The sequence below is a fragment of the Dioscorea cayenensis genome, chromosome 19 (genome assembly GCF_009730915.1).
Source record: "Dioscorea cayenensis subsp. rotundata cultivar TDr96_F1 chromosome 19, TDr96_F1_v2_PseudoChromosome.rev07_lg8_w22 25.fasta, whole genome shotgun sequence".
NCBI lineage: Eukaryota > Viridiplantae > Streptophyta > Magnoliopsida > Dioscoreales > Dioscoreaceae > Dioscorea > Dioscorea cayenensis.
In genome coordinates this window covers 26,033,792-26,054,132 of record NC_052489.1, presented here as the reverse complement: position 1 = coordinate 26,054,132, position 20,341 = coordinate 26,033,792, and the positions used below count along the sequence as shown (strand labels likewise).

Genomic DNA, 20,341 nt, shown 5'->3' with positions numbered 1-20,341 from the left:
GAATGCTGACGTGTAAATTTTATTTTAAACGATTTTATCGTGAAGTTATTTAATGGCAAAAGGGCATCATCTCAAGCAAAGGACAATCCCGTTCGCAAGAGCTCGATGGCCGCATTCGCCCTCCCCGCCATCGCCTCCTCGTCATCCCTCCCTAGACGAAGACCACCACCGATCTACATCTCCACTAACCCTTCCCACCTTGATCCTCTCCACCTCCGCGACCTCTTCCTCGACTCCAATCACTCCTGCTTCCGCTTCCCCAACCTCAGCCTTGACGGCCGGGTGGAACCCGTGGACCCTGTTCGCCTCCGAAAAGCCCTCGCTCATAGCTTCATTGTTGTTTCAGTTTTCTGCCGGACTAGATTCTTGGCCGGCGATGATTCTGATGAGATTTCGGCCTATGGCTTCCGAGACTTGTTTGAGAGGTCGCCGCCGGAGTCGGACAGGAAATTGGTGGGCTTTGGCCGTGCCGTGTCGGATGGTGGTTTGACGGCTTCGATTCATGATGTCGTGGTGAGAAAATCTTGGTAGATTAGTTTTCTTTTGAGGATAAAAATTTAATTGTTGTTCAGAATGAATTATTTGTTTCGTCATCTCGCACGTATCTATTCATTCTGTTTCTTTTTCCCTGATTCGTTGCATGTTCTTATTTCAAATTGAAGAGCGTGATAAAAACTATGTGTGGTCTTACTCAATTTTACTGTCTTTCTTCTGTCTTCTTACAAAACTCAAATCCATCTTTGATATTTCTTCATGACAAATTTGCAATTGTTCAAGCAGCTGATGTAAGTTTTTATCCATAGAGATGAATCTTTTTTTTTTTTTTTTTAAAGAATCCATGTTTTTCATGCAAGGTAATGAAATAATTAGTTAGACATTGGCTTTATTAGGTTGGAATTCTCTAGTCTAGTTGGGTTTAGTCAGCAGATTCTGTTATGCTTTATACCATCTTAGAAGTCATTCTGTCTCAATTTCTAATACCATTTATATTCAGTGTTTTTCAGGTCATCCCTTCATTGCAGAGACTGGGCATTGGTCGGAAAATAGTTAATCGAATCACCAGGTACTTGTGTACATCCAATATGCATCTCATTTTTGAATTATTATTCAGTATCATGCCATACACAGGATTATATGTGCCCCATTATCTTCTTCATAGGTTGATTGCCTTCACAAATATATTTTATCTTATGTTGGGAATTTCATCATGGTGGAATTTGCAAATTTCCCTGATAGCTTCCTCCATCTCTTTTGCTACAAAAGGCTTCAAACTTGCATGCATATAAATCGCTGCCTCATTAATGCTGCAGTACTTGCTGCCAATATTTCTTTTAACTGTTTATTTTGAGTTCAAGACCCATATATCTCTCTTGTGTAGTTCTATTTATACCCTCCATCACTATGAATATAATCAAGGATGTATTTGGACATGCAAACTTCTTGTGCCGAACAAAACGGTCAGATGCTTTTCAAGAGAGATGATTGATGCATTTATGCATCAACAGATGAATGATGTTGTTCTTTCTTTTTTATAAAAAAATGCCTCTTTCCAGAACCCGATAATTTGTAGCTGACATCTGTTTTAGATGTTTTTCAGGATTCTCACCAATAAAGGCATATATGATATATCAGCACTCTGCTCAGAAAAGGAGAGGTATGCACCTGATATGCCTTCATTCCCCATAACAAGACTTAGTTCTGCTATGTTCTAATCTGTCTTTCCGGATCTTAAATTGTTGGCTTCATCACATTATCATTTGGAAGAAGAAAGCAAGAGCCTTGGTTGTTCAAGGACTAGAATCATTTCTTTATTGTTTTGATCCTTGAAACCATCAGGATATAATTTAGACGAAGTCAGCAAGTGTCAATTCCTTCTATCCTTGGTTTCTGGCTATTTCCACCATGATGCGGTAGTGTGGATGACAGCTTCATTTTTCATCTTTTTCTCTGTCTGGGTTGTTAACAAGTTATCTTAATCACTTCCCAGATGAAATGAGCTCTAATTTGTGTACTACAGCTTCTATTTCCTTGGCTTTATATGTGGCATCTTATAGCTTAAAAGTTCAAAAAAAAAAACAAAACAAAAAACAAAACAAAAACAAAAACGAAAAAGTACCTCTTCTTTTCCTTACCTATGGAATATGCAGCGACACAGTTGGCAGATTTACTGACCTGTCACTTTAGTACTTAAGCTACTGCTGTGCTGATTCTTCAAAGCTTCTTTAGGTTGTTTTTCACAGCATGTGGATTTGGGGATGATTCTTTGGGGTCTACCACTATGATATATAGCCGGACAGCCTCAAACTACTTGCATGATGATTTGGTGGTCAAACCTGCTGGTCGATTACTGTTGGTAGTGCCGCCTTCAAGAAACCCAAACTTATTCAAGAGGATTTCTGTGGAGGTTGACAAACCCATCAAAGCTGAAAAGAAAATTATTTGAGGTAAGAATCAATGTTTAAATTATATCACCTATGCAAGTTGTTATTTCACTTAGTTATCTTATGTCGTGCTTCTTTTTCATGAGCTATTCTTCATAGCTATCAGGAAAATGAGAACAGACTCATGTTGAAGCCTGCCTGTTTTCACAGTTAGGACTTGCTACCAGCTCAAATTAGTGGAAGCTTGTGAAGCTTTTTTTGTACCGAATGCTGTCCATTCTTTTACTAATTTATGTGAAGTTTTGGATTGAGTGGAGAAGTTACAGTATGTTAGTATGTGCACTGTAGCAGTCATTCTGTAACTTTGTGCAGAGAAAAATACAAACTTATCATTCAATTCAACTATTCTTCTCTGTTTGGTTAATGTTGGTGAGTCCAAACGCAAATACAGGAGTGCTGACTTTTGAGGAAAATTCTCTTTTGAGGCACGCCTTCCTTTTCCAAGACCTTTGGTTAGCATTTGATTCTTCCCCTATACTAAACTTTGCTGTTCTATTACTAGTGTTTGTTTATAACGCAGGGAATCTCCTTATCATCAAGTAAAGCAAGCTTCCAGGTTATGCCAAAGTTCTTTTTATCTACCTTTTCTTTGTTATGCTACTTTCCCAAAAGAAAGTTCCTATCACATGAAAACTTATAGACCTGTCTTCAGCTCCCTGTCCAATTTTGCTCGAAAATGGGAAAAATTCTTATTGAAGTCTGCATGATCTCCGCCCGTGGCCTTCCTCGGTCATCGTCTCTCTGGAAACGCCAATGGTTTGCTGTTGCTTGGATTGATCCAAACAACAAATTCTGCTCAAAGATAGACAGTTCTGGGAGTTCCAATCCAACTTGGAAAACCAAGTTTACAATTACTGTTGACAGCATGAAAACAGATCTGCAACAACTGTCTTTGACGGCAGAAGTTTACAGTAGAGATCCCATTTTTCTGAGGGAAAAGCTTCAAGGAACTGCTATTGTTATGCTAAAGGAATTCTTCACCAAATTTGGGAAGTCCGCAGAGCCATCAAGATCAGGAAATGAGGAGACTGGAAGTTACCAGTTACGTAAACAAAAATCTGGCAAGCCTCAAGGCTTTGTTGATATAGCTGTTCGTATTTATGAGCAGAGTGAGAGTGGTCCCTCTTACCCAGGTATCTGGCTAAGCTAACCTGATGTGTTAATTATAGTAATTGTCTAAAACCATCCTCAAATCATATTCCTGTGTTTTTTTTTTTGGTTCCTGTAGCATTTGAAATAACTTGGTTCCTACTGCTTATAGTTTCTCTTTGGTTCGATTATAGTTTCTCTTTGGTTCGATTCAATTGCTTAAGATGAAGACTAGTATATAATCTTTGTCTAGAGTCTTATAAATTTATTATTTTGTCATACTTAGTGCTCTAACTCTGTCAGAAGGCTTATGAGTTGGTTCGTTTAATGACCACAAGTTACTTCTCTGGCTCATAGGGAAATTTGTGTTACTATATTTTGCTGCATTATTTCGTTCTACATTCATTTCCTTTGCTTACTTTTGGTTGTTATGATGTTTCACAAGGGGGATATGTGTGTTTGTAAAGAATGTAGTTACCGTTATTCTACCATCTGTACCATGTTAACCTTTGTGAAAAATCTACTATTTTCTGTTAACGTTATTCTGCCATCTGTGCCATGATAATCTTTGTGAAAAATCTACTATTTTCTTCATCAATTTTGCTGCATTATTTTATTCTACGTTCATTTCTTTTCTTAGTTTTGGTTGTTATGATGTCTCACTTAACCTATGTAACATCTTCTATGTTCTTCATCAGTACCTGCTTGTGCTAGGGATTGAATCCGATTTTTCCTGCTATTTCTGATCTTTAACTGCTAAAACTTAACTCTGCAGGAATTAATGAAGGCATAAGCGTAGCTATAGAAGATGGACCAGTGTTGGCGTATCCCAACAAGCCTCAGCCATTTCCAGATAACCATTTCAACAACAGCTACCCCAATGGCAGCTATCCTCACAGCCACCCTCAGCCACCACCCTCAAACTACGCAAACCCACAGGATTCCAATGCAGGATACCATCGGCCTCCTCCCCCACCCCCGCCACCCCCACCCGCTAACACGGGCTTCCTGCCAACATTATTCCCCGGAGCAAACCCCTTACCAGAAAGTTATGTTGGCATGCCAGGGAGTGGCTCTGCAGGACGTGGCAGTGGACCCGGGTTCGGAATGGGTCTTGGAGCTGGGGCATTGGCTGCTGGTGCTGTGATATTTGGAGATGATTTCATGTCTGGTTCCAGTTATCCTCTAAACTTGGACGGTTGCAGCCTCACTGTGTCCACAGATCCTCTTTTCTAGTTTATTGAAGGTTGCTTGATGTTGATGATGTTATTCAGTGAAATTACTGTGTCATGCTCTGCTGCCGCTCTGATATGTTAACCTTGTTCTTCATTTATTGTGTTCTGACTTTGTACATTCCTGAATAAAAGAAGCTGTTCTAGCAAATATGCAATTCAATGCTAATTCTAACCCCCTGTTTGGTTCAGAGGGAGGGGAAGAGGGGTGAAGGGGAGTGAGGGGGGGAGGAGTATGGAGGGTTTGAGAAAATATTGTGTTTGGTTCACTGGAGGGTGTGGAGGAGTAGTTTATTTTTTTGTTTAGTTGAAAAGAGGAATGGGGAGAGAGAGAAAGAGTGTAATGTGTATTTGACTATTTTGCCCTCTAGTACTAATAAAATAGGTAATAATATATATAATAATCAATTGTAGAATAATAATAATAACACAATATATAATATATGATAAACATTATAAAAACACACACAATAATTAGGGAAAAAAATATTTATTCGAAAAAAATTATGAGGAGTCATAACATTTTGATTATAATTGACAAATATTGGTTAAAATGTGAACACCAATGATCATTCAAACATACCCTATTTTTGTCATATTTTTTCATAAACTTTAAAAAAAAATGGTGAAAACATACTTGAAAGCATACTCTATTTTTTCATATTTAACAAAAAAATATGCTTTCATGATAAACATATTCACAATCCCAAACAAACAATCACTAGGGATACTGATAGAATTCTACGTATAGGGTGAAGGGCATTAATGGTATTTTTCGATTATTTAAAAAAATTAAAAAAACAATAAACATCCACTCCCCAAAAGACCCCGATTTGAGGGAGTGGATTATGAGGTGAGGAGGGTGAGGCACCCCTCCTCACCCCCTTCACTCCCTCAACCAAACAACACCCACACTCCCCAATACCCCCTCACCCCTCCTCCCTCCCCCAACCAAACAAAGCCTAAGAGCAGCAGTTCACATGAATACGCGAGATAAAACTTAACATCAATTAAGTATTTCAATTATACCATAAACTAGTTTCTTAGTCTCCAGAAGTACAAGTACAGTCCACAATGAACCATTTGGGTGATCTCAGATCTTGGTAATATTATTACTTGTGAATAATTTGATCTTCAATCCTAATCTTGAATGGGGGTAAATAACTTACATTCTTGATGCTTGATGTAATCTTCAACCCCAAAAATAACCAGTTCTAGTATTATTATCACTTAGAATTGCTGTTACTTACATTGCTGCTGGCATAACCTTCTGAAACTCCAAAAACCTTTTGCAGAAACCTTTCAACAACTGATAAGAATTCATCAACCTTTTCCTCATGTGGCAAGTGCCCACATTTCCTAATTACTTCAAAGGTGGATCCAGGTATGGCCATTGACAGACGCTCAGCGTTCCAAGAGGGAACTAAACGGTCAGTGTCACCGGTGACAATCAGCACTTGCTCCAAAACAACGAATCGGAAAAATAAATTAGATAACAATCTTTGATGTTTTGATTTATTCCATGCCTCATGACAGTTCTACAAAATCTAGTGCATTCTTATTAGGACAATTTTAATATAATTACCAGGGCATGAGATCTCAGCAAGTCTTCTAGTTAGTGGTGGCTTTGATTTTGACGCAGAATCTGTAAACATGGCTATTGTGTACTCCAAAAGAGCCATTTCCCAGCCTTTACACCTCAGTGGCTGCTTAGATATGGTTAAGACAACATATGAGGATAACCGAAACACTTTCCGTTCCAGTGAGATCACAAGCGACAATTTCATAACCAATAGACAAAAGAAATTCACCTTTGTGTAACCTTGTAGAACATGATCAGCAATTTGGCTTGCATCATACCATGAATTGCGAATAGCTGATATACCAAACTTATCGATAATCATTCTTACCTAACCAACAAATAAGACACTCAGTACCAAGTAAAACAAAAAGTATTACATGAGATGCACTACTAGAACTCATTCGATAATGCTAAGAGAATAACACTCACTTTTTTTCACATATGTTGCAGATAACAGAAAACTAAGCAATAGTACAGCAAAAATATACTGTCTGCATTTCAATCCAATACCTACCACCAAAGCATTTAAAATCATGGCAAATTTCACTCATATTAAGAACTAAGCATCATACAAGATGTCATGTGTTCTCTTACCAGCATTACAGCCAAGCTTGACCGGAGTACAGCAGCCAAGACTTTGGCATAAACTAACCGAACCATGTCTCTCATTTCTTCCAACATCCTCATTGCCACACCAACAATAAACATACACATCCTAAGCAAAGCTCTCCAAATGCCAACCAATGGATTATTTCGATCATTTGAACCTGTCCTTCCTCCTCCCATGTTGTTTTCTTTCCTAATTTTCCCATCCTTTCCTCTCCATGAAAGAAGTGGAGCAACAATTGCAGGAGCTACCAAAATCAATGCAGCAATTCTTTCTGGAGCTTCAAAGTATGCATTAACTGCTACAAGGCAACCGGCAGAGTGCCTGAGATCCCGGAATTCCTTCTCAATCATTGAAAGTTTAATTTTTTTTTTTTTTTTTTCATTTTAATATCCTTATTCTTTGATTTGCTATCTTCCTAGAAATCCAAGAAGAAGATGAGAAGAAAACAAGCATACCCTATGAGAATGGCCTTCTGAGCACCCAACATATCAATAAAGGCAAGGGTGGCAAGCACCGCAAAGGCCATGGAATACGGATTCAGTGCCCCATTGTCCCGGACCGGCGCCGACCTAGCCGTGAGCCCAAAAGCCGGTCGATCAAAAGCAAGGACTTTGGAGCCAGCGATCCTCGTAAGAGGCCGCATGACGCGGCTCCAGGAGAAGACTGAGGCGCCGAAGCCATGCAAGAGAACCAAGGGCAAACCAATGTTCAGAGATCCACGGCTCAAATGTTCATCATCGTGGTGGCAAACCTTGTGATGGACGCGAACGCCATGGATGTCAGAGAAGGTGCTGTCGGGGTCGGCGAGCTCATGGGGATCCAAAAGCTCATCTTGGTCAACGCCAGCGACGCTGCTCCGCTTCCGCAGCTGCTTTTCTGTGGATTGGAAGAGAAGATGAGATCTTTCAGAGTGGAAGAAGGAGCATGAGATGAGAGAGATGAAGAGACAATACCAGGGAAGTCGGAAGTGGAGCCGGGAATGGAAGCGGCTCTGGCGACGGCGAGGTTGAGCTTTGAACCGAAGGGGAGGAAGTGGACTTTCTTATTGCAAGTGTTGTTCTGGAAGTGGAGATTGGATTGGAAGTGGAGAGGCAAAGAAACCAGAGGTGTGAGCAAAAGAGCCATTTTTTTTTTTTCTCTTTTTGCTCTTGGGTTACAAAAGGGTATGTTGGACCTTTGTTGCTGATGTGGCTTGAAGCTATTGGATAGAATATGGGTCCCACTTTTGGGGCTGTAATTTTTTTTTTTTTTAACTATATATCAGGCTATAATTTTGAGGATTAATAATTTAATATCATGTTTCGCTCGCGTAGGAGCCCTTATTAATACATGCCTTTATTAAGGGATAGGATATGTTAAGGTTTAATAATAAAAAAAATCTATACATTTATAATGTTTGTTAAAACAAAAAAAAAAACTGATAATTTAGAGACTTTCATAGATAATTTATTTACTAATATCTTTTTGTGAGTGAAATGAATAATATTTCATCCACGTTTATTTACACCCATATTTTTATATTGATCATCTACAGATATCCGTAGATGATGAATCGTTATATACTAATATTATAATGTTTTCAATGAGTCTTTAGTTTTACTTTCAAATTTTCTCTGGTCTTACGAATACTTACGCAAGAGATGTTAATTTTAAAAACTGAAGGATAATGCTATTTTTAATTTCTAAAATAAATCAAAATACGCACAGTAATCTCTGCGAATTGAGAATAATGGAAACCACAAAAGAGGTTCTTGCAGGAATACCATCAAAGAACTGCTACGAAGGAACACAAAATCAAAACAATCTAAAAAGATTTTGCTGTTTTTAGACCATCATAAATAAATCTTACATAAACCGATGATCAATCACAAGGTACATGATCTGAAGAGCAAACAAGTTCGTCGGAATGAGCCTTTAATAGAGAACATAGAAGAACATCATATTAAGAATAAATATACAAGAGTTATATAGAAGAGCCAGGGTCCATTTGTAATATCAAGGACTGACTACTGTTTCATTAATCCACATAAATGATAAACTACATCACAAGAGATTACTAACTAGAACCTTGGGAACCAGAACATGCCCTTGATGCCTTCAGGGTCTGCTTCAAATCCTAAGTTCTTGTAGAAATCCACAACTGCAAGAGAAACATTTCGAACTTCAAACTGAATCTTGATCTCTTTCATTGAACCAATTTTGCAAGAATTGAGTTACTGAGTACCACTATACTCATTTACTCATGGCAGACATTATGAGAATGAAAATAAACATGATAAATAGTGTGGTTTTCACTATCAAACCTTTGCTATCTGCAAACAATGTGATATTTCCAATGTCTCTTTGTAGCAATGCTCGAATTAGCTGTTCAACAAGCGCCTTACCAAGACCCTGACCCTGAAATTCAACAAAACTTGTAGGAAATAAGATATATGATATTGTTACTTTTTCTAGAAAAGCTAGACTAAGTGGAGCCCTGTGAACTTCCGGTTAGCTCCTTTGAATCACCTGATAAGAAGGATCGACCAGGACATCCCAAATTGTGGCATTAAAAGCATGATCTGAAGTAGCACGTCCCATGCCAATAAGTTGCTTTCGTTCAGTCCCTTCTGTCAAATAACTATTTTAATTACAGTTGATGTTGATTGTTAATTAAAATCTTAATTTGCAAAAGGTTTTCTGAGTATGAAAATGAGTATATGTTCGAAGTTTATGCTTAATGAATAACTTCAAACCAGGACAAGTACCTGCATCAGGAAGCCTAGTTATTGAATGCAAAGTAGCAACCAAGTAGCTATTTTTCAAAGATGCTGCCACTTTAGATAATGGCCTCCTTGGCCACCCAACCTGTTGTGAATCAAGGTTATATTAAAAAAATAATAATAATGATTAAAAAAAAATCATGCATGAATGGTTAATTTATTTTCTAGCACTCATCAGGAGAAAGCATTTGAGAAAGTGTCAAATCTAGTAGATGTTGAGACTAAAAAAGTATGCAATACAATGCAACAAACATATACCTTTTCTACTCATTAGTCCATATACAAACAAAAATCACACGTCTTTCTTGTTGCCTTTCAACTATTAAAAGGTAGCCTAACTTCTCTTACCAGGTTTGTTATTCCACAAAAATGGAATTTCCATTTGCTTTTTAAAGTGATATGTTGCATCTTGGAAAATATATTTTCTCCTGTAAAATTGTTTAAATAATAAAACACTGATGTAAATAAAATTCTCATTGCTTCTGGTGTTGGTCAGTTAAATATTAAGCCATGTCAGAAGAAAACAGGAAAAACCACCTTTCACTAATATGTAACCTTATCAAAATCACTCAAATATCCGGCACCTGTTAAAAGTTGATTCTATAACTTTTTGTCCCGAGAAAACTCACACAAGGCACAGCACTTTCAGAAGCAAGCATGCCACTTGTCACAATCTGATAATATCTATAAGGGGGAATATTCTGATTTAGCTTCCTAAATCAATGTAAGAGAGAAGCTTAATAATCATACAAATCAGCATTACCTTATCACATAAGGTTTGAAGATCATACAGATCAACATCTCCAGCTGAAGAAAAAACTATCTGCTCTACTACACCATCAGATTGAGTTCTTTCAAGTAGTACTATTTCTTGTGGCAAGGGCTCCTCATCTTCCAGCAATGATGTGGGAGTTTCAACAACTTGTGTATTGTTATTCTTCAAAAAGCTGACATTGCAAAGAAAAATCAATCAGCACACTAGTGCCAAGAAAGAACTTGAGACCAACAGGACCTGAATATTACTTGAAATGCACAAAGTCAAACCCTCAAAAATCAATGATTCATGTTGTTGTTGCTGCATCATCCCGTAACCGACATTCATGTATTATGAATCCCTTATTGTACAAAAAAACTTAAACTCACATAAAATCTAGGAAAGTTATCATGCAAATACAAAAACAAGAGGGAGATAATAAAAGAAATTGGAGAACTTATTAGACAATAAATGGAAAGAAAAACAAAAAATAGAGACTTGCAAAGCACACAATAGGAAGGTCCACCTGAAGGCTTAAGAGGCTTTCCCAAGGCAAAGGAGTACCAATAGAAGGTGAGAAGGAGCTAAAATAAGATCTCATCTCAGGCAAGTTAAGATAGATTTTTAATCGACTAAAGCACCAAGTAAAATCCAAGAGAAGCAGCTGCAATAATGTGCGATATTTTATTCACATGCATGTATCAATGGAATCATTTCGTTACATGAGAAACACTTCAAAGTTGATCAGTGTTGATGTTAATGTACATTTTCAGTTACCCAGATCTGATGGAATCCCAAAAACCAGCCTTTAGTGGACAAAGCTCAATTCTCCTTTTTCCTGAAAATTTAAATGCAAGCATCAGGGCAACTGCAGTATCTCTCATTTATTAAAAGAGGCTGCTACAAGAAGGAAAGCCATATAATTAAACATTTATTGGAAGCAAAATATAATTCTAACAAAAGAAACACAAAAGGCCAAATTTTCACACAAAAAACATAACAACAGTTTGTTAGATGAAGTTCCATCACGTTAATCATAAATCCATACATATATGTTTGCTAAACATCCTCATCTGAAGACAAGAATACTATAGTCTCACAACAGAAATGCCTCCAAGTAAACCTAGCCACTGTATAAAACAGTAAAGTCTGTTCTATAGGCCAGCTGCCTATGGTGATGCTGATGTTCCATTAGCAGGAGAAGAAGTAGAAAATAAATAGATAAATCAAATTAATGGGTGATGGTATTGGTACACGTAATTTACAAATTTAATAAGAAGAAAAATCTTAATAAACAACTCACGAGAAAAGCTGCAGTCCTCTCTCCAAATCATTTTAGTTGGAGCTTCATCTGAAAAAGTCATCCATACCAAATTGTGATATATCATTCTTAAAGTTAAAGAACTTCCATTTTATATAGAAAACTTTCCATAACTAAATGATACAGGCAACATAACATGGAAAACCCAAGAGTAATTGTCATGTTAACTCAGACTTACAATGGACAAATTCTGATTTTGCAAACAAATAGACAAATTTGTTTATATATTTACTGCTTAGGATAAAAGAGAATTCTAACCTCGCATCTGCCTGAAGTATGAGGAATTATTTGGTGATTTTGAATGGCAAGCAGGAAGATGAACTTGACATCTGACATAAATAAGTAATAGTAAGAAGGGTCTTATTCCAGAATAACATCAACAACTTTTAGCATATGATGGAAGACAATGCATCTCCAATCTAGTTTCTTCAGGTTTTGAATAACACTCACGCCCAATAGCCTGCTTTAAATTAAACATAGACATTTATTTATTTTTATTAGGATGGCTTCAATCACTTCAAATGCTAGTTATATTCAATGTTCAAAGTCTTGGACTACTTTTGAAATTCCTGCAAATATCAAGCCTTCATATCTCAAACAAAAACTACAATAAAGCCTAAACACATTAAAGAATCTAATGTTCATAAACAGATAAAAATCCATCATTAGTATAAGATCGATAAAACCACAAGTAAGAAAAAACTTATTTATTAAAGAGTTAGAAACCAAACAAGTAATAAGGAATGATACAGAACGAACTCATTCAAAATAACTGGAAAGTTTGATTTTTGTTTACTTATTTGTTCATTTACCTATCTATGATGAACTTTGAAATGTTTAAAACCATCCAAGCGATTAGTATCAGAAGACTAATCCAAGGCCATCTAAAAGATTCAAAGTTGCAAATGCACTCCTTTTAGTAGCTCATATAGAAAAAAAGGGGAAAAAATTTATATCAAGGAGTTATAGCCACCACTCTCAATAGTGTGGCAAATCTATTTCCCCCTTTTTTTCCCTACTTACAAATCGCAACCTCCAGCAAGCTCCAGTTATACCTCCCATAAAAATCAAAATCCTCATAATACAAACGACGAAAAAGTAGAATCAAATACGAGAAAAAACATCAATAATACCAAATTGATTTGTTTTTCCTACTGTTTTCTCAGAATTCCAAATAAAAAAAAAAAAGCATCTCAAAAGAAGAAAATGGAATCCAATCCAAGAAAGCAGCCAATTTTTCATCGTAAATGCTGGAATTTACTCACATCGAAGAAGAAGAAGCGACCAACGAACTGCGAAGCATCTCCTCCGGTCAAAGATCTTCTCAGAAGTTGGGAACTCTGGCGAGGAGATGGAGATTTTTCTCAGAGAAAGATAAGAGCCGGACGAAAGCTTTGTCGCTGTGTTGGTCGACAATGTGGGGCTATAAATGGAATAACAAAACTATTATAAAAGTTATTCCATAATCTAAAATACTATTTTGTAATTATTATTATTAAATAACATAATAATAATAACAGATAAATCAAGGTATCATCAAAGGACGCATAACTCAATAATACTCCGGGTTCCCAGTTTGGGAAGTACGAGTTTGATTTTTCTAACCACACTCTAATTTCTACGAAGATGAGAACTTATGATAGGTTCTCTGATATGTGCACGCCCTGTAATAAATAATTATATAAATCTTTATATTGGGGTAAGTATTTTATAGCGGCTTGCGGAATATTGTACTAAAAGTGCCCTAAGTTTCCACACATGGGAGGCACGAGTTTAATTTTACTAACCATGTCAGTTTCTACGTAAGTGAGAACATAGGACAATTTCTCTCATTTGTGTACCTTTGTAACAAACAATTATATTAAGTCTTTATTGTGAGGCAAGCATTTTACAGACCACAGCGACTCACAAAATATTATTGATATAATTATAGATATGATGAAAATAAAAAATTTAATTCTTACAATTTTTTTTAATTTTGTATTTCAAGTAAATGAAATGTAATCTTTGAAATGTTCAATCTAAAAAAATTCTTTCACAGAGAAATCTCTTTCTTTTTTATGTAAAAAGTTGGAGTGAAATAGTTAAGCAAATTCTTTCACCATTTCAAAAATATCCATTTTCCAAGTTAAACTTTAAAAAGGATGGGGTTTTATATTTTTCTTTTTCTTTATATCTTTGTGTGTGTATGCCTTTTATTGTAGGAAAGGTGGGGTCGTATTGTAAACCAGCATTGACACATTATATGTATATATATATATACAAGAATCACTTAAAAATGGTGACCAATGCACTGTTTCTGCAAGCAAGGGGTGTGATTTCCAGTCTGGTTGACAGAAAGAAAAGATTTCCAGGTTTAAAAGAATAAGAAGAAATGAAGAATCACATGATCTCTTTGGCCTCAAACTATGCCTGGAAAATGGCAAGTTTAGACAAGGATTGCTTAGAAAATAAGATGAGAGAAATATTTTAAGACAACTTGTTCACCTTTTCTGCACGTTTACCACGGGAAAATGGCCGGAAAATCTAAACAATGGAGTCACAATGAAAACGGACAAAAAGAGCCAAAAGTTTTATAACCAGCAACATTGACCTCATCACGAAAGATGAGTGTGAGAATTTTGAATGTTCCAAATTCAAGTTTAATTTGACACAATAATAACAACAATATATCCCCAATGTGAATTTAAACTTACAACCCAAAACTCAATATCATCAAGTGAGAATGCACAGACTAAACGATTAATTCCCTATCTATGCATGTACCCCTTTTTTGATTAATAACACTTGCCACATTTGTCAAGAGGACAAAGCGAACATCAAACGTTATAGTTGAAAATTTTATTGAATAAAGCCTCCATTATAAGACAAGTCTAAATTCATTTCTACATAAACTAGACTATTTCTGAAAACAAGATATTTCCTAAGAATATTATAGCAATACTATTATCACAAATGCATATTATCTTTGAATAACAACAGTGACTGAATATGACCTGCCCAACATGTTTAAAGCACCAAACAGGTGGAAACAGACACTTGATATCCAACTTAGAAAGTGCATTAATCCACTCATAGATATACAGATGCTGATTTCAGTAAACAACTATAAACTGTAAATAGAAAGATGTAAACTGCACAAGGATTCTGCATTCTCGGAACTTATTATTTAGGATATACATGTAGAAAAGAAGATCCATCTGACAGAGTATAGAAAATGTCAATTGCATATGCATATTTACAAGTTGTAATAAGAACTGTTATGTCTCTTAAAATTAGGTTGGGGTTGATCTTGGCCGGGGGTGGTTGATTTTCAGAAATCGGACAAACTCCTGCTGCTGCATCTCTCCACCACACACAGGGTCAAAGCTGCACCTATAGAAACTGGAGAGAAAAAAACAACTTATAATAAATAAAACCTGCTGCATGTGTAACTGAAATTTCTTACAAGCCTCTCCATTATTATGAATTCAGATGCTTAAAACCTAATGAAACTGTCTTGGCAGATCTCTAGACATTGGTGTAGATTAAGAGTAGGTCAATAGTATTGCTTTTTCCATACTACTAAATTGTGGGTATTTATCACCCATGTGATAAAATCTTAATGGGATTGGCCTCAACTTTAAGAATGCACTCCCATGTGCAGATTATTGACTTGGATTTTCAGCCTCTGATGGGATTTTAGTTGTAGATTGGGAAATGTATAAGATTGGTGTATTTTATCAAGAAACCAAATTATGTTATGAGAAATTCAAGTAATGATGTTAAATCTCTAAGTTATTGAAAGCTGACATAGTGAATTTCTTGCAGAAGCATAGACAAAGTCATTAAACAAGTTCTAACAATTAGTTAGGACTCACACTCATAGTTGTAAAAAACAAAATCCAAAATCAATATGGTTGGCCCTTCAATTAAATGATCCTGGAGTATGAGTTAATTTTCATATCCGATGTCCGACAACTTTGGGAGATGAAATTTGAATTCCTATGGGCCTTGCAAATAAAGACATGCTACAAATAGGTATGTAAGAATCTTTAATCAAAGAAAAATTGGAGAATGAACAGAAGACTCTACCTGCCATCCATGCCAACAATCATAACAGTGTTTTGGCTTCCAAATGCAATGATATATCGTGTGATTTCTGGTAAGTGGAACTGAGCAAATGACCACTCAGAACTAAAATACTTCGGCAGTACTCCTGAAGAGTAGAACACCATGTTAAAGATTATTCTTTCTTTTGAAAGAAGGACAAGGGCAGAACAGTATAAGCAAATAAACATCAAATTTCTCAAAGCCATATTATTATTACAAAAACATATTAAAGCAAACAATGGTCTGAAAAATGACCCAAGAGCCCCTCAATAACTCAGTGGATTCAACTAGACAAAATTGGGTGGATAGGTTAGGAAGAAATTTGACTAGGGCAATTGCAATTGGCAAACTCGTGGAGAGCACAATTCTCTCATTAAACATTCATCTAATGATTCAATACAAAATAAGGGCCTTAGTACTGATACCGAATCGGAGCATTCATGGTATTCTGGAATTGATAATGCTCCCAAACAAGTCATTGAAACCTTAATCTTAGTAGGTCTTGATGGACCACCAATTGCTTGATTAAAAAATATAAATAATAAAAGAAATTGGTATTCAACCCATTTGCTCATATCTTTCAATATCTTGAATATGATCTTGCTGCCCCTTTGTCTAGTAAGAAGTTGGAATAAACTTCCACTAGGACTGGTAAATCTGGCCTGCAGAAACAGCAGCAGTAAAGAGATCAAGCAACACATGGTTGCCCAGAAAAGAATTTGCCTGCTAATCTTAGCAGCGTAACACACGGCTGATACCAGAACCTTGTTGGTCTTTCATAGATATAAATACAATTCTGTAAGGCAAAATGTGCATTTTGAAGTAGTATTCCTCAAAAAATAAAATAAACAAAAGGTAAATAAATAGCCCAATCCATAAGCAATGATTATCAATAGTAACTTTATTGAAAAAAATTGTCACCGGTAACCCAAACTTAGGAAAAGTAGAAAAACATTTTTATTGATGAATATTGTATGCTAACTCATTTTATTTTCTTAATAAAGTTATGATTTATCCATTTAAAAAAAAATGTTTCCCAATATATGAGGGTATTGAATGAATTTATGCATCTCGGTACAATGGCAATAATGAAATCAATGGGTACAGCAAAATCATTAGCAAGAATATAATTCAATTATTATTTATTTCTCAATAATAGGGATAAAAGGAACTTGGTATTATGTAGCAAAAAATATTCATGTTCTCACCTTTCATGAAAGACAGAGATGAGCTTGGATTGGCACCTGCATTCGAAGGTATAAGAACTTCAAGAGAACTAGAAGAGTTTTGAGGTATCATTCCTGGAGCTTCACCAGAAACATTATGGTCGGGTGGATCTTCTCCTACTAACCGGGATCTAAGGCTGAATATGTGAACAGTACCCTTGTCACTAGAAACTGCAAGCCATTTTACAGATGGAGAAAGAGCTATACTATATATTTCAGCTCTGTCAACACCTCTCCTTACCTACATATTTATCATTATAGAAAGAAAAAAAAAGTATAATAATACTGTTAACAAACATAATGAAAGAAAAAATCAGTAGGAACTAACATAATAAAAAAGGTAGCGGAAACAAACATTATTCATTATGTTTTATTTGTCTTTATTGTCTAAAGTCATGAAAAAAATAGAAGACAAAGAAATACGGGTATTAGCTAAAACTGAAAAGATAATGTGATGCAGCAAATGTGAACTCCCAGTCCCAGCTAACTTACCATAACTGGAAAAAAAAAAAAAAGAGACAGCATTACCTCTTGCAGGCGAGTTCCATCCATTGTGTTAAATATCCTGATTAATGTTCCCTTCATGCTAGCAGTTGCAAGAAGAAGTCCATCCATAGTCAAGGTGAAGCAGGCAATGGTAGAATCATGCGCATTGATGAACTTAGTCACCTTAAGACTAAAATGTTCAACCCGAACCTGTCCCTGGTGCAGACCAGGGCATACTAAGACCAATGTATGTGGATCATGTGTAAGGCAGCAAAGTCCCTTTGGATTAGACAGAGTCTCAATTTGGTGAAGTAGTTTCAAATCTGTAAAGTTGTAGACATATATCTTGTATTCAAGAACTACAATTATGCGATCCTGCCTTAATTTCACAGCACGGACATTAGATCTGTATGCAAATTCCCCAACGGAACGGCTTTGATGATCATCCCAGATCATAACTTTATTTGGCGGGCAGTGTGGATTGGTGCCACCACCAACCAGGGCTAAGATATTGCAACGGAATAGCATCTCAACTATTCCAAAGCCCCCACTTTTCAGATCCCTTCTAAAGGATTCCCTGAGAGGTTCGCAATTATAGATGCGGAAACCATAGCTTGTGCCAGCGGAAAAACATCCATAGTCCTGATTCCAAGAAACTGATAGTAGCTTAATTTCTTCACCATGACTGCCAAGTGGTTCAGGTTGACAAATAGTGACAGATGATAGTGATGGAAGTGATGATTTTAATGACCCGAGACTCATTGGTGGATGTATCCCTGGGATGTTGAAACTGTTGAGCTCATGAAGAGTAAAAGAGCAGTAACAAAATTTAAGGCAATGAGGAGTCACAGTTCATGGATTTATGTAGCTCCCTCAATGACTGCTTTAACCCACAGTAGAACCTACAGCAGAATTCTCCCTGTAAGTAAATATGTATAGTATAACAAACAAAATTGAATCATTTCCAAGATACATATCAAAGTATTTTTGCACTGAACAAGTCAATTACCACATAGAAATTAAAATACAACCTAACAATTACTGCAAGTCAGAAAACCATTTGCACTTGAAGCCCATGTGGAAGTATCTCATCCACAAATTTTCACATCCGCTTTTAATTTGATTGTAGGCTGCTCATACTCCCTTTCTTGGACAGACATCACAGTTAAAGATAAAGAGGAAAGAAAATTAGTAGAAAACAAATTTCTTGAACACTGTTTTGGCACTGTTAGCAGCAAAGTGATTGCGTTGGCATTCTTTTGTTGGTTCACAGGCAGACATTGGTCATAAGGCAGGTTGCACTTTTCAAATTGCAGTTAATTTCAAATACAAAAATCCAAGATAGAGACACAAGTTAGTGCTCAGAACCTGAAATCAAACCTGACACGCTCAAACTGACACAAAAAATGGGAGTCAGTTGCTGCACTAGCAAGTAAAGAAAATTACAGTAAGTCCATTAAAAATATTTAAGACCATGCCACTTGTAAAACCTAAATTACCCACTATGCTCCATTCTCTGGATTCAAGCTCCAATCGAGGTTGATTCCAAGACCAAAATAAAAAAGAGTTTGATTTATTTTTTTTAAAAAAAAAACTCAAGATCTCACTTTTTCATTTAACCTTACTGAGCTTCTTTTTAATTTGTAACATCTATTGTTAAAAATGGATTCATCGACTCTAAATGCGCAAACTAGGACAATATGATCCCACATTTTAGGAGGCTTACAAGTAAGAACCTACTAATTCGCAACCCCACTTACTGTGAGAAAAATTGTATTTGTTTTCCCAGTCTTCCTTGGTCCTTCGGCACTTGAATATAGATTCAGCTAAAAAAAACTCATTTTAATCCTTCCAGAAGAACAAAAGCAAATTCATGATCCAACAATACATCCAGCGAGCCATTCCATCACATTTACTCTAACTACTACTACTCCCATTTACAAACCTCAGAATGCAAACATCAATCATACATCAAGAACCAACCTCCCCATTTACAAACCCTAGATTACCCACAAAGACTAACACATCAACTCAAAGACCAAACTCTCCATCCCCACCCGATGCATCAAACAGACAAATCAAAAATCACACAGAGATGAGATAATTTCAGGGAAAAACTAACTAATTACCCACAAATTTCATCAAACACCATCAATCTTATCAAACCAAACACCGAAATCACACAATTCAGCATCCAGCTCAAAGAAATTCATCAAAATAACATAAAATGAAAACAATACCAAAAGAGATAAAAAGCCATGAATCCCTCGTCACCGAGAGAAATCACCACGCACCAAGATCACTGGAACAGAGAATGCGAGACCTAATCAAACAAGGAGAGGATTCCAAGATCACTGTTGCTAAATATCTCGCTAGCTACGCTTCGTTTCATTGCAATGAAAACTAACCAATTTCGATTAATATATATATATATATATATATATATATTTCTTGATAAATGAATAATTGGATGGGAATAATTTAAATTTTTAAATAAAGTTATATGAAGTCTATTCATTTTTATAATTTTTAAATAATAATTTTTGTTTAGCTAAACCTGAATAAGAGAAATTAAATATACGCATCATGTGAAAAAGCATCCACCCTAAGAGCAGACTAGTTGTTTCTCTGATCCACTTGTTACTATGATTTTTTTTTTCAGAAAAAGTTTTTTTTTTCTTTTGTGCACCACCTTTGGTGGTCTTTCTGTTAATTAGGCTTTCGCCATTTTATTGCAGTTTTTGTA

At 36.1% G+C, this 20,341-nt stretch overlaps 5 protein-coding genes across 9 annotated transcripts; 2 read left to right on the top strand and 3 right to left on the bottom strand.

Annotated features, from left to right (window-relative positions):
• The first annotated feature begins 67 nt into the window (after positions 1-67).
• LOC120249789 (uncharacterized N-acetyltransferase ycf52) lies at positions 68-2,783 on the top strand. Of its 2 annotated transcripts, XM_039258436.1 has the most exons (5): positions 68-513; positions 1,005-1,063; positions 1,598-1,654; positions 2,227-2,444; positions 2,541-2,783. In XM_039258436.1, the coding sequence occupies exons 1-4, from the start codon at positions 106-108 to the stop codon at positions 2,441-2,443; spliced, it is 741 nt and encodes a 246-aa protein (XP_039114370.1). In that variant the 5' UTR covers positions 68-105; the 3' UTR covers position 2,444; positions 2,541-2,783. The 2 variants fall into 2 exon arrangements, with proteins under 2 accessions (XP_039114370.1, XP_039114371.1); XM_039258437.1 differs by lacking the exon at positions 2,541-2,783 and having other exon boundaries at positions 1,587-1,654; positions 2,227-2,423.
• Positions 2,784-2,806: 23 nt separating this feature from the next.
• On the top strand, positions 2,807-4,925 carry LOC120249788 (protein SRC2 homolog). Of its 3 annotated transcripts, XM_039258435.1 has the most exons (4): positions 2,807-2,893; positions 2,962-2,997; positions 3,094-3,574; positions 4,306-4,925. In XM_039258435.1, the coding sequence occupies exons 3-4, from the start codon at positions 3,118-3,120 to the stop codon at positions 4,764-4,766; spliced, it is 918 nt and encodes a 305-aa protein (XP_039114369.1). In that variant the 5' UTR covers positions 2,807-2,893; positions 2,962-2,997; positions 3,094-3,117; the 3' UTR covers positions 4,767-4,925. The 3 variants fall into 3 exon arrangements, with proteins under 3 accessions (XP_039114369.1, XP_039114367.1, XP_039114366.1); XM_039258433.1 differs by lacking the exon at positions 2,807-2,893 and having other exon boundaries at positions 2,907-2,997; XM_039258432.1 differs by lacking the exon at positions 2,807-2,893 and having other exon boundaries at positions 2,907-3,574.
• Positions 4,926-5,714: 789 nt separating this feature from the next.
• Positions 5,715-8,079, bottom strand: LOC120283432 (2-hydroxy-6-oxo-6-phenylhexa-2,4-dienoate hydrolase). The gene is made up of 6 exons (XM_039290116.1): positions 7,908-8,079; positions 7,410-7,830; positions 6,939-7,275; positions 6,574-6,672; positions 6,348-6,468; positions 5,715-6,218 (listed from the first exon to the last, which is right to left on the bottom strand). Exons 1-6 carry the CDS (start codon positions 8,077-8,079, stop codon positions 5,989-5,991), a joined length of 1,380 nt encoding a protein of 459 aa, XP_039146050.1. The 3' UTR covers positions 5,715-5,988.
• Positions 8,080-8,867: 788 nt separating this feature from the next.
• LOC120283383 (histone acetyltransferase TAP1) lies at positions 8,868-13,209 on the bottom strand. 2 transcript variants are annotated; one of them, XM_039290055.1, is made up of 9 exons: positions 13,057-13,209; positions 12,050-12,120; positions 11,774-11,821; positions 11,248-11,308; positions 10,480-10,663; positions 9,702-9,801; positions 9,463-9,563; positions 9,258-9,351; positions 8,868-9,094 (listed from the first exon to the last, which is right to left on the bottom strand). In XM_039290055.1, the coding sequence occupies exons 1-9, from the start codon at positions 13,092-13,094 to the stop codon at positions 9,015-9,017; spliced, it is 777 nt and encodes a 258-aa protein (XP_039145989.1). In that variant the 5' UTR covers positions 13,095-13,209; the 3' UTR covers positions 8,868-9,014. The 2 variants fall into 2 exon arrangements, with proteins under 2 accessions (XP_039145989.1, XP_039145990.1); XM_039290056.1 differs by having other exon boundaries at positions 9,463-9,560.
• A 1,712-nt stretch (positions 13,210-14,921) lies between these two features.
• On the bottom strand, positions 14,922-19,993 carry LOC120250202 (autophagy-related protein 18c-like). Its single transcript, XM_039258995.1, is given in 6 exon segments — positions 14,922-15,175; positions 15,866-15,989; positions 17,092-17,350; positions 17,638-18,365; positions 18,368-18,497; positions 19,836-19,993. Coding segments are annotated over 5 exon segments (1,251 nt in total). The 5' UTR covers positions 18,399-18,497; positions 19,836-19,993; the 3' UTR covers positions 14,922-15,066.
• Positions 19,994-20,341: the final 348 nt, after the last annotated feature.